This window comes from Teleopsis dalmanni, chromosome 2 (assembly GCF_002237135.1).
Source record: "Teleopsis dalmanni isolate 2A chromosome 2, ASM223713v2, whole genome shotgun sequence".
Taxonomy (NCBI): domain Eukaryota; kingdom Metazoa; phylum Arthropoda; class Insecta; order Diptera; family Diopsidae; genus Teleopsis; species Teleopsis dalmanni.
The window spans coordinates 152,164,573-152,177,373 of NC_051847.1; the positions used below are offsets into that span (position 1 = coordinate 152,164,573).

The 12,801-nt window shown below is 30.0% G+C and overlaps 2 protein-coding genes across 3 annotated transcripts; both read right to left on the reverse strand.

The window, feature by feature from the left end:
• Positions 1 to 210: 210 nt before the first annotated feature.
• LOC119684700 (condensin-2 complex subunit H2-like) lies at positions 211 to 3,279 on the reverse strand. 2 transcript variants are annotated; one of them, XM_038098798.1, is made up of 4 exons: positions 3,161 to 3,279; positions 2,892 to 3,095; positions 1,964 to 2,249; positions 211 to 319 (listed from the first exon to the last, which is right to left on the reverse strand). In XM_038098798.1, exons 1-4 carry the CDS (start codon positions 3,227 to 3,229, stop codon positions 309 to 311), a joined length of 570 nt encoding a protein of 189 aa, XP_037954726.1. In that variant the 5' UTR covers positions 3,230 to 3,279; the 3' UTR covers positions 211 to 308. The 2 variants fall into 2 exon arrangements, with proteins under 2 accessions (XP_037954726.1, XP_037954725.1); XM_038098797.1 differs by lacking the exon at positions 211 to 319 and having other exon boundaries at positions 1,499 to 2,249.
• On the reverse strand, positions 3,264 to 9,225 carry LOC119675943 (dentin sialophosphoprotein-like). Its single transcript, XM_038087162.1, has 8 exons — positions 8,965 to 9,225; positions 8,624 to 8,790; positions 8,371 to 8,558; positions 4,417 to 5,636; positions 4,081 to 4,361; positions 3,910 to 4,012; positions 3,337 to 3,846; positions 3,264 to 3,274 (listed from the first exon to the last, which is right to left on the reverse strand). The coding sequence occupies exons 1-8, from the start codon at positions 8,975 to 8,977 to the stop codon at positions 3,264 to 3,266; spliced, it is 2,493 nt and encodes an 830-aa protein (XP_037943090.1). The 5' UTR covers positions 8,978 to 9,225.
• Between the last annotated feature and the right edge of the window lie 3,576 nt (positions 9,226 to 12,801).

A 12,801-nucleotide genomic window follows, 5' to 3' on the forward strand; every position in this document is an offset into this window, starting at 1 on the left:
AAAAAAAATAAAAAGATTAACGTATATTTATAATTATATCTAACAAAAAATAAAATAAAAAGTGCAAAAAAGAAAAAAAAGTGCAAAATAAAATAACAAAATTAGTTGAATAGAAAAAAGTTAAGTACTTAACGTAAAAATATATTAAAATATTATAAAAAAAATATAAAAAAAATTAATTATACAAAGAAATAAAAATAAATTTGACTGTTAGAAATGGAACATAAGAATTTTGCAAAAATAAAAATAATAAATAAAAAAAAACAAAAGCAAAACGGTTACACTACTCAGTTGGTGATGCTCATTGGTTATTGCTCTTCTGTAAAGAAATCAGTGGTTATTATTTATGTTTTCTGTTTCAGTTGTTTTTTTTTAATTTTACTATAATTTACATAAATTTATACTGTAAAAATCAGTATATTATTAATGAGATTATATGAATCATATTTCAAAAATATGACAGCAAAACAATATGGCAAATATTCTTTAGAATTATTGTTAAGGTGGGTTTTAGTAAAATATTGTTTTTTTGTTTGATTATATTAAAGTAATAGTTATAATATAATATAATGTAATATAATTAAAGTAATAATAATTAAAATAAATTTCAATTTTAAAACGAAAAAGGTTTTTATAAAAAAATTTGTTATTGATTCGAGGTTAAGAGGGAAACGGAGGACACCATAGGAATAGAATAATCTTAAGTTTAAATAAATGGAAAAGGTATGAAACTGAAATATATCTAAAATATTCTTCAAATCTTGAACATTTTAATTTTTATTATTTACATTATTTAAATATGATATTGGATATCATGGCTTTTATCCGGAATACAATCGTAAACTAACAACTATATTTACCGGAGTGAAAAACGGAACCGAACCTGTTTATGGATTTATTTCTGTTCTGCAGCGTACAGTTCGGTACCTATTTAATCACATCCATTAGCTTTTAAATGTTAAACTTAAAAGTTCTAAATCGTTTTTTATTTATAAACGTAGATAATTTTTTTTTATATGAATAAATTCGTTAACTATGAATAAAATGATTTTAATTATGATAAAAAAAACTATTTGTAATATAAAAACATTAAAAGTATTCACTGGGAACTGAACCGAAAAAAATGGTTGTTATTTTTGTCGAAACAAATTTCAGAATCGCACCGATAATACTTTTAATTGAATCGAAACATAAACCGGAACGAACAAATTTGGGGGTCGCTGGTCAATAAGATACTTTTTCATTTCAATATACATAAATTAACTAATTGAAAACGTTTCTATATCGCACTTTATAGATTTTTTGTGAAGATAACAATTTGATGTGTATTAAGAATAAATTTCAGATCATGTGGAATTACATTTTGAATACGAATCATATTATTTTGACATGTCAATACATAAGACTTCTAGTTAATAAATTGTTCAGAATGTTTTGTTTAAATTCGAATTTGAAAAAAATAATAATGAAAATATGGTTTTAAGTAGTATTGTCAATTGTACTTTGTAGATTGTATCAATCTCCACCTTTTCTTTTAATTGCTACAACAATTTACATTATTTGCATAAATCGATGTAAACCAAAAATCGGTAAATCCGATTATTAGTCTTTTGTACTTTTTACAATTTTATGTTATACTATATATATACTATACTATATACATTATACATACATATCGCTTAAAACTAATCACAAACATGTACCATTACGGATTAATTGCATTACGGAAATGCAATATTTTAATACTAGCAATTACTCTGACTACTGGTTTCGTCTAGTGTATGGACACCAGAATCTATATCCATAGTCAAACGACGTATTTTGCTAATATTTCTAATAGGCGTTACGTCGTTTAAAAGTGTTTTTAATTCAGTATCAATACAAACTCGTTTAGCAGTCGACGCGTTGATTGTAACGATATTGTTACGTTTTAACTGTGTCGACGAGGGAGCTTTCTTATTACCTTCAAGTAAAATTCTTTTAGTAGGTATTGGAGTCGAAGTGGATGGTTCCACTGTACGTGGCGTTAATGCTTTAAGCACTTTAACTGGTTTTGGTTCAATGCGTTTGTGTGGTAATTCTTGTACGATATTTTGTTTGGTTTTGCCAACCATTCCAATGTTATCCTCAATTGCAACTTCATGTCGTTTTGTAGTTAACAACTTGAATGATATTTCATGAGACATAAATACACGATCTTCTAGCACGGCTTGCCCATCTTTAATTATATCGATATTTCGTTGATTTATCTGCAAAAATTAATATAATAAAATCACTGAGCAATATTTAGTTTAAACGAAAAACTTAATATATAATTATTTTGACCTATACCATTATTTATTATTTGCTATAAGTAACAATAGTTTTCAGCTCAGGTAAGATATATAATATCACTATTCAGATCACATTGGTAATTTATTACAATACTACTTTCTTAATATTTCATATAAGTAACAATATATTTTGGGCAGGAAAGAAAAAAAAAACCAATACTATATTGTAGGAGAAGATAATTACAGGAATACATGGGTTAGGATGTGGAAGGAAGTGGAAAAAATTAGAGTTATTTGCGTTAAAGAAAGTTTGAGAGGTGTGTGGGATTTAATTGAAATTAGTCTAGATAGAAATGGAAAAAAATTGGCAACTAACACCGCCCACACTTCCCAATAGGGACTATACAAGCAAATGCTCGCATAAAATAAAGTATTTTAAATAATGTTTCACTTTATTCACGCACATAATAGCAAATAATCGAGCACCAGATACAAACCAGCACCCAAAATATTTGAGCAGTTTGTTTTGTTTAAATCACAATCTAAAGGATAACCTTTTTCAAACATTAAAACCATTGAATTTTTTAATGTGTAAACTAAACGAAACAAAAAACTTACCAACAATAATGCGGCTAAAATATATCGCGCAACATATGACCAATCCTTGCCTTCCATTATATCTTGAAATGTACACACCCTGTTCTTGCTTTCAACTTCCAGTATTTTATTGATTATCTCAGTACCTAATTCATAAACATCAAAGGTACTTCTAGCATGAGCTTCTGCCAGCATAGGTCGTAACTTTTTATGCCATCTTCTTGTCTAATAAATAATAAGTCAATAAATAAACAATAAGTAAATTTCTAAATTAATTAATGTTATTTTACTTTTTTTACTAGATCGTCTACATTATCTCCATCTTCATCATCATCATCATTATCATCCTCTTCTAACATGTTATCAAAATTAATGAATTCTGTATCACTAACATCATTGTCTAACTCATTCATTACATCATTGTTATCAGCATTTGTTGCACGAGCGATATTTTCCGTTGTTGTGCATTCATTATTCTCTTCTCTGTTATTAGATTCAACAGCAGCAGTAACGTCATTTGCACTTGCATCATTTTCCTTATCCTGTACAGGTACATCCATAGTGTTCTCAGCTATACTTGCATTATTATCGCCTCTAGCCATATCCACGATTGGTTCTGTTGAATTTGCATTATGATTATCACTAGTCGAGGGTTCATCCACTATTGACTCCATTGTAGTGGTGTTATTTTCACCACTTAGAGCGCGGTCATTTCCTGAATTCTGATCACAGTTAATGGGGGGATTTGTCGGTGCGGTTATGGACGACAATTCATTTGAACAAAGGTCAGTTTCTCTCATTTCTAAATCTTCGTTTACTTCTTCTATTGTCTCTAATCCAAACAAATGATTATCTTCTGTATCCAAAAATTCGTCGTCACTAATGTTAAGATCCGTACCCGTTCCTGAATCTTTACTGAAATTTCTTTCTTTTGTTTTTATTGCTGGTAGTTCCTCGAATCCAAGAAAATCGGAATCTTTAAATTAATTTTTTTTTGTTTTATTATATTAAAAAAAATATATATATTCGTTTAACAAACCTAATTGAAGAGACCAAGTCGGGCTCCGTGATAAGGCTTGTTTTAAAAGTTTTGTACTGCGAGTTTCGGCTGGATTTTCCCCACGCTGCCGTTTGAGTGTACGCTAAAAATAAATGTTGAAAATATTGATTAACATAATTGATTGATTATGTTATACAGTAAAATACTTACTGCTTTAATAAATAAATCAAAATCAGGACCTAATCGAAATAAAACCCTTTTTCTTATAATCTTTTCTTTAAACTTGAAAATATTTAATTTTATTTCTTGAACAGGTTCCGTTGTTTTGTTCGGCAAGTTGTAAACTTCTGGCTCCACTTGAGGGGCGTTCAGCAGATTTTTTATACTGTCATCTACAGTTATGGTTATGTTTTCCTTGTTTGGGGGAAATGCCGTATTCGTTGCCGAACTATCGACACCAGGCACAACAGCTTGATCTTCATTTAAGTTAACTGCAATGAAAAGAATTATTAAATTATATGAATTCTTAATTTATATTATCTTTACCATTGTCTGTATTTTCTAAGTCATCATCCATATGAACGTCATCATCAATATTTTCTGAAACTTCTTGTGTTTTTATGGTTTCAGTATTTTCCCCATTGGCATCATCAGGAAAGCTAACATCTATACCTGATTCCTGTGTATTATACGAAATCTTACTTGCATCAGCCACACTACTACACAAATCAACGTTAGAATCATTGTTTATGGTTGTATTTGTAGTATCCAAGGTATTATTAATTTCGGAATTGGTGCAATCATTTGAACTTTGAGTTTTATTGGTTGTATCTGTGGTGTCCAAAGCACTATTAATTCCGGAATCAGTGCAATCATTTGTAGCAGATACGTTTTGACTAATATTACTTGAATCCACGTTTTCGTTCACAAGTGAATTTAAGACAGAATCGGACTCAGTCGTCATGTCTCCAAATCCAGACTCTTGAGTGTTATATATGGTTGTGCTATTCGCATCTACATTTTCCTTATTGACTGTTTCAACTTCATGTGTGGTATCTGCTATATCGGTGTTAGATTCATTCGGTTCTTCAGTCGCATCTAAGGACGTGTTAACTTCACTCGTTTGTACATTATTCTCATCTGTAATAATCACAGTTGTAGTGTTTGAAGTCGCAGTATCTGCTGCTGTTGTTGATTCTGCTGTAACTTCGTTTCCTGCACTATCAAGTAGTTCTAAGAGTTTTTCTCGAGTTTCTTCTCCGTTTTGCTGTCCAGTTATTTCTCTTTCAAATGTTAAATCTTCTAAGTCTAAATATTTATTGACACATTCTTCCGACAGTGGTTGCCAGTTACCAAAGTCTCTCAATGGAGACTTCAATTGATTACTTAATAAACCTTTTTCCTTCTGTATGTAATCTTTCACCTTGAAATGAATTCTAAAATTTATATCCGGCACGAGCGTATTGTATCTATGTTCAATATGATATGTAAATAGTTTATAGTTTCTTTTCAAGTCTGTATCTTCTGTGTTGTCTTTATCCATTATGTTAACATCTTGCCACACCACCGGATATGTATAAGGTGTTGAAGTCATGTTACTCTTACGTTTTGTTGGTTCAATTTGACTATCTGTAAACCGTTTTTCTCTGGTTAGCGATTTAATCGGTTTCGAAGAGAGTTCCATCTCGAATGGATTCTCAGTTTCCGCCATTATCTTTTTGCTTCGCTTTGTTTTTCGGGCTGGTGGTTTTTCGACTGTTGGATTTCTGTGAACAACGAGAATAAAACCAGTTAAAAATTATTAAAAAACATTTTTAAGTATTTTAATCAATAATAATATAATAAATATAATAATAAATATAAATATAAATATATGTAATAAATATATAGTATATATATAAAGCGAGGTTCTATGATCTAATGGAAGATACAGAAATTGATAATGATGATGATATATATAAAAGAGACCTTCATACAATGAATAAAATATAAGATAATAGAATGTCTCTCAGCGGAGCGGAGCACTGCAGACATGGCTGATATATTGTGCTACTGACCGATCCTAACTGTACTGAAGACATAACACGCTTCTATTGAAAGCCAAAATTTTATCTCTTTGGGGAATGACAATATCAGATAAGGATAGGAATTTTTGGTCCAGTTATCTTAGAAGAGAGCCAAACAGTTATAAAGAATCCTGTCTCTATAGAGAATGACATCCTGTTAAGATCGTGGCTACAAACAACAATTAGACAGATTCATGAGAATTACAGTATAAATAATTCAGTATGCTATAAAATAGCAGTAAATGCATCAAGTTTTACATTTAGATGAAGTTATTCTATCAGGTTTCTGTTGGAACGTCTATGGATCTTTTATACAAGGTGCGCTGTCCACTAATTAGGAAAATTGATCATGCTACCCAACGTTTGAAGTCAACAAAGAACTTTGAAGAGGAAGAAGAAATAGCTTAATGTTGCTATTAACCCTTTCTGTAATAAAGGCTTAAGCAATTCGTGTTGCTAATTTGGCCACACTGTTTGAATAACATTTGTCAAACATAAACCCATAGACACTAATTTATTTGCCATATCACATATGAATCGTTTAACAAACACTGAACATGTTAAAACTGTAGAAATATACTACAGCATCATCTTTAATGATGAGACTCATTTTTCACTTGGTGGATGAAGAATATGTCAATAAACAAAGTTTTCGGATCTTGGACAATAAAATTCACAAGCAACTATCGAATACAACATCTTTCGACAAAAATATGTGGTGTTTAGTGTGATATTATGATAGAATTTAACTTTCTTTTAAATGACGATTGTCTTGATAAAAAGTACTGTATTTTGTGGCATTTGGTTTGTGTTTAAGAACTATATTTTATTAAAAATGAGAAAGGTATGACTAAACTCTTATTTCTGACTCCTACAGCCATATTATTATCATCTATTTTTTGAGGTGTAATTAAAGATATAACTATAGAAGACATGTTGTTTTAACAGGACGCAGAAATTGCCTGATATCTAATTAAACGTTTTGGTTATGTGAATTAACTTGGCCATCATAAGTATATAATTTATTATTGATGAAGTTTTTTTGTGAAGTAACCCGAAATTATTGTGTTTAAGTGAACAATTCTTAAACTTTCGATCCTTTCTAAACGAATATCAATCAAGTTATGGCTGTCAAGTTATAGTCGTCAAAAATTATCACAAAAGGTTTCAATATAGTATAAATTGTCTAAAGAAGGACGTAATGATACTACTATACTTTACAGTTAATGACGTTGTCCAAGCTATATGTTGTAATAAAATTTTAATCAATCCCAATCGTAAGTATCTTTTATTTTCACTTTTTTATAATTGGCTAAAGTAAACATAAAATTCTTTCATCAAATGAAAAAACTGGTATAATATAATGGTTTTATACAACTTCAATCATTTTGGTCAAGTAGATGATATCATTTGGCAGATATCAAAAGTAGTAGTAGTAACCAGTTATGATAGAACTATCGCTAGTCAACGTTTTCTATAAAAACATCACACTTTAACTGTTGTAATCCGCTGGGGTCTGCTTGTAAAATCATTTATGGGTGGTGCATGGCACTTGATCGTCGATGTTGACGAGTGGGTCCGGGACGTAGACTCAGTCATTCTTGGAACCACACTTTCAATGTATTGGTTCACTGTGATAATCTGATTAAATACTATAATCTCAATCCTTACAAAATCATAATTATGATATTCACTAAGATCAAGTATAATCAATACAGCGAATCAATACAACTAAAACTGCGCCGGTTTTCTATAACCTGATAAGAAGTAATTGTTCTTAATTCTATGGATTTGGTTATAACTACATTTTGTGTCTGTCAAATGTTATCCTCTTGACTAAGATTATTTAAATTTTTCTGGGGCTCTGGGGTTATTGCTTGCCTTTCATAATTGATTCTGTTAAGATGGTATGTGTTCGTTCACCTAATTATAATAACACTAAGCAAACAGACAGTGTAAACTTATATTGATAAAGCAACTTAATCTAATAAACTATACATAATATATATATCTTTATAAATCGTTATTAACAAAGTTTATATGTATTGCATGCAATACATATAAAGATAAAGTATAGTTAAATATTGTTCTAAATGTGACATAACTTTTTTACTCTCGCGTTTTTGTTTAATTTTAAGCATAAAAAAATGCAAAATAAATACAAAAAAAAAAAGGAAATGAGTGTTTAAAGTAAACAATTTTTACCGAATTTTTAAAATAAAAAAAAAAGCAAAGCATTAAAAAACAAATAAACCGAAAATACACAGAAAGCGGACAAAAACAAAAATTGCTCGAATAAAACCAAGAAGTAAACAATTTGCTTTAACAACAAAAACTCCGTTAATTAATTATTTTAAACTTGATTTAAATAAAAACGTGCTCTGTTTTTATTGCAAAAAAAAAATATATATATATATTTATATATGTAACATACCCGTTGGCTTTAGCAGCGTCTGCTTCGCCGGCATTGCTTATCAGTGAGTTGAGCTGTGCTCCCGCTCTTTCGAAGATGTTGTCCTCGGCCCGCGAAATTACTTTGGTTGCATTGTAAATCAAAAGACCAGCTTCGTTTAACACATCTTCGTTGGAGGTTAAAATTAAATCGTAGAACATATCTAGAAACTGTAGAGAAAAGTCAATGTGAGCACATATCTACACGTGACCTACACGAGAGTCTTCATACTTACGTAGCTCATTAGGAAATCGAAGTCACCGGTGCTCTGCGCTGCCAGCTCCGTCACCAACAGCGCAATATTGCCCAGCGTTGGCTCTTCGTGTAAGGAAAAGATAAGTTTCGATATTTTCGAATTGGGATGTTTGTTGGCGGTCTGTATAACGGTATCCCGTAATTCACCTAAAAAACACATTTTTGCTTTTTTAATAATTTTATATTTTTTAATAATTCGCACAGATTTCAACTCAGAAATCATAAATTACAAATCGCACCACTTAGAGCGCGAAAATTTAATAAATTATTTGTAAAACTTCACACTTGTGAGAATATAATTAGAATTTACAATTTACTTACAATTTGTTGCCATCGTGTGGACTTATGTAAACAATATTTAATTGAATGTAAAATAAAATGTGAATTGATTTCTGGCCTGACATGCGACGACTCTATCTGGCAATGTGCATTTCACTGATGCCTTCACTAATTTCACTGTTTTCCAAATATCGTATTGTGCAGACACTTTCTTGAGGCATATTTTTTAATTGAAAATATTTTAAAATGATTGTTTTTATTACACTTCAGTGTTTTCCTTTTTCTCAGCTTCTTTTCTATATATATATGTATTTATTTTTTCCATTTTGTGTTTTGATCTTCCCGAGACGCTACATTCACAATAAATGCAACATGGCGAGTTGTTGGAATGTTAAAAAGTTCACCTGAGCGTGCACCACTTATCTACGCGCGTGGTGAGTTTCTATTTTACACACACACATACACACACCCTCATCTTGCTAATAGTGTATATGAGAATTTTTAATTTTTCTACACGTGGGGTAATTTACGTTCTCTTACTTTATAAGTAACATAATCGTATGTATTCGCTCCCGTATATATAGCATGATCAACTCGTCGCCCTTTAAATTGTTGGTACTCGTGATTTTCTTGTGAAACATACGCACTGTAATAATAATTTAAAATTAATAAATTTCTTCTTATTTGAACAATCAAGTTGAGAAGTTGTTTGATTTTATAAACAAATTTACTTATAAAGCTTTTTGTATTTTTTTTAACGACTGCGCCCAATTGCTAAAGAATCTGACCGAACACTACGTTTTAATCACAGAGTCAGATTGAAGGTCCTCGTCCAACTGTCTAAGAATCTGAAAGTACATTGCGTTAAAATAATAATGCTATGCAAACAATGTCGTGAGGTTCTGGAGCGAGAACATTAGTTAAAAATTGTCCTATTGCCCTACAATAGGTCTGTTCCGCGAGCTACTCGTAGTAACTTTGAGTAAGGGCCATGTTTTGCAGAGTGTCTCGGGCACGGCATGAGTACAATTGTTGTTGTTTTCAATGCAAATTTTAAATTTGAGAATGAGAGAAAATACAATATGGCCGTTCAAACTCCGGCATGAGAGCTGGCGTATTTATACCCCGGCACTAAGGCAAAACAGTTTTGTTTAGTAATAAATTTCAAAATTTGCACCTTTTAGAAGCAAATTATTACAATGACTATAATTCTCTGCATAACATGGCCGTAACACTGTGTATACACAAGTGTGTTCCACTAGCAAATTTTTGGGTAAATGAGATCATCTGAGAGAGCGTAACATCCCTGTCAGGTTGTTGTTGTTGTTGTTGTGATTTGAGTTATTGCTATTGCGCACTTTTACTCTTTTGTGGCTGGGGGACTTATCCCTGTCCCACATTAAGCTTTAACTATAGTAGAATTATTATCATTTATTTATCTATTATCTACTCGCTACTCGCACATTTTATTTCAAGTAAAATTTGTGTTGATGTAAGGATCAGCTGTTTTGGTTTGAATTTAAATTTTTGTATTGTTTATTTGCGAGGACTGGAGCACATACCTGAGGTTTTTGTTGAAATCCTAATAAAATTCGCTAATAAGACGCGCATCCTAAGCGATGCACACTATCGCTGAAAAATCAAGAGTCTGATTTGGTATCGCAATGGAGCTTAATGGTATAGGCGTGGTCTTTTATTTATATATTGAACACAATTAAGGTACAGTCGATAGCTACCGTATTCTATATATTCGGACCACAATGAGAGTCGTCAACTACTGCAGTAGGAGATAATTGCTTAATTGTGCTTTGAGCATTACTCTCAGCAATCCTCTTCATTTGAAGTAAACTCGTATATAAAAAAGTGTTGTCTATAAGTTTGCATTTATATCACATTATAATGCAATTAAGTCCTTCTAGCAATTATAATCATCGAAGAAGTACTATTATTGGACTATTTACATCGATGCATAAATTTTAAATAAATTAGATTTCACTTTTATGATAAAAATATTTGTTTGTAAATTTATAATCTGGCTATATACGATTTATGTATTACTAATTATATGCATTATATAATAAAAAATTTGTAGATAATAAAAAATTTCAAATTTCTTATTTGAATTTAGTTTTTTGTCAGACTTCGAGACGTTTTTATTATCTTTTAACAAAATTATAACAAAAATATACATATATTAAAAATATTGTGATTTATATCAATACTGATATAAATTTTATATTATTTTAATAAATATATAAATAATTTTATGAAATAATTTTTGAATTTAAAATTGTTTTGCATTTTCAAGAAATAACAGCGCGTATAAAGAATACTCACCACGATAGTGCGCCATCTGTATGTCAGAAATATAAATAAAATTCCAATTGGAAAGTAAGATAAATCCAGTTTCATTACACACACATGTAAATTTCTGACATTGTGCAATTAACTCATTTAACCCTTTAGGTACAATTTTTATTTTTTAAGACACAAATTTGTGAAATTATAAAATTCAAATTTTAAAGAAACTATGTAAAATGTTTCTGCAATAATAAAAACGTAATTACATACGTATTTAAAATTTCATCGAAATGGTAATATATTTTTGGTTAATTATTTATTAATCAAAACCATTAATTAAGTGCGTTTCCTTCCTTAATTGGTATTATATCTTTATTTAAAACTATATTTTTTACATTAATATCAGTCATATCATAAATGAATAATTTGGTTTATTTTATTTAATTTTAATAAATTTCATTTATTTTTATAAGCAACTTTCTTCATGAATTATTTTTATTTAAGTTAAAATGACAACTGGGATAAGAAAACATCTGACGATGAAACATTTAGCGAAGGAAGTTTAAATAAGTCACTCAGTTAAGGAAATTTACGGGGACTTTGCAAGTTTTAATGAATACTACAATTATAAATTTAGCATGCTAAATAAATTAAATCTAAGTGTTAAATCATTACATCAGGATATTTGATTTTGCTAAATATTAAATTCGAAGTGTCGAATCAGTTATCGGCGCATTATTTACATTTAGGTCGTGTGCGAGTTAGGCTAAGTTGCGTTCCAAATGAGGGAAATTCTAAGTTGTGTCGATAATGTATTGATGTGTCGATACGTGTTGATAAATGGCAAAATGTGTGCAGTGCAAAAAATCCCAATAAATCTCCCATTTGGTTTAGCATCAACTTTGCCTAACTCGCACACGACCTTAGTTTCACTTACTTTTTCATTTTCAAACATAGTTCGTATTCATTTATAAAACATTTATATTAAGGACGTGTGCGAGTTAGCCTAAGTTGATGCTAAACCAAATGGGAAATTTTTTGGGATTTTTTGCACTGCATACATTTAGCCATTTATCAACACGTATCGACACATCACTACATTATCGGCACAACTTAAAATTTCCCTCATTTAGAACGCAACTTAGCCTAACTCGCACACGACCTAAATCATTTATATACATTTTATATATATGAGTTAAATATATATCAGTTATATATATGATTATTAAAAACAAAAGATTTTTTTTTAAATACTTGCTTCCTCAGTGCCATTGTTTACAGCTCTGATGTTGTTTGTTTACATCTTACTTATAAAACATAAAATATTTATTTAAAATTTTTTTAATTTACTGTGTGGGAAATTTATTTTTAAAGATTGCATTCGACAATTTCCGCCTCTAATCAGCTGATTTATTGATAATAAGCTCATTTATATAAAAGATTTGTATATGTTAAATCATCCTCATTAATGACTATAATGAGCAAAATCCGAAATAGTAAAGTATGTCGGTATGGCAATGAATGTTAGCAGACATTCGAATATGGTAAATGAGATAAAAATTAGGTATATTAGGTGTT

Bases quoted from the DNA above. Each gene is read 5' to 3' on its own strand.
- LOC119684700 (XM_038098797.1), bottom strand. From the start codon at position 3,229: ATGTTAGAAGAGGATGATAATGATGATGATGATGAAGATGGAGATAAT. The intron at 3,096-3,160 runs GTAAAATAACAT...ATTATTTATTAG, and splicing joins TAGACGATCTAGTAAAAAAA to ACAAGAAGATGGCATAAAAA. The intron at 2,250-2,891 runs GTAAGTTTTTTG...TAATTTTTGCAG, and splicing joins TTTTAGCCGCATTATTGTTG to ATAAATCAACGAAATATCGA.
- LOC119675943 (XM_038087162.1), bottom strand. The intron at 8,559-8,623 runs GTAAGTATGAAG...TTTTCTCTACAG, and splicing joins TCGATTTCCTAATGAGCTAC to TTTCTAGATATGTTCTACGA. The intron at 5,637-8,370 runs GTATGTTACATA...CGTTGTTCACAG, and splicing joins GACGCTGCTAAAGCCAACGG to AAATCCAACAGTCGAAAAAC.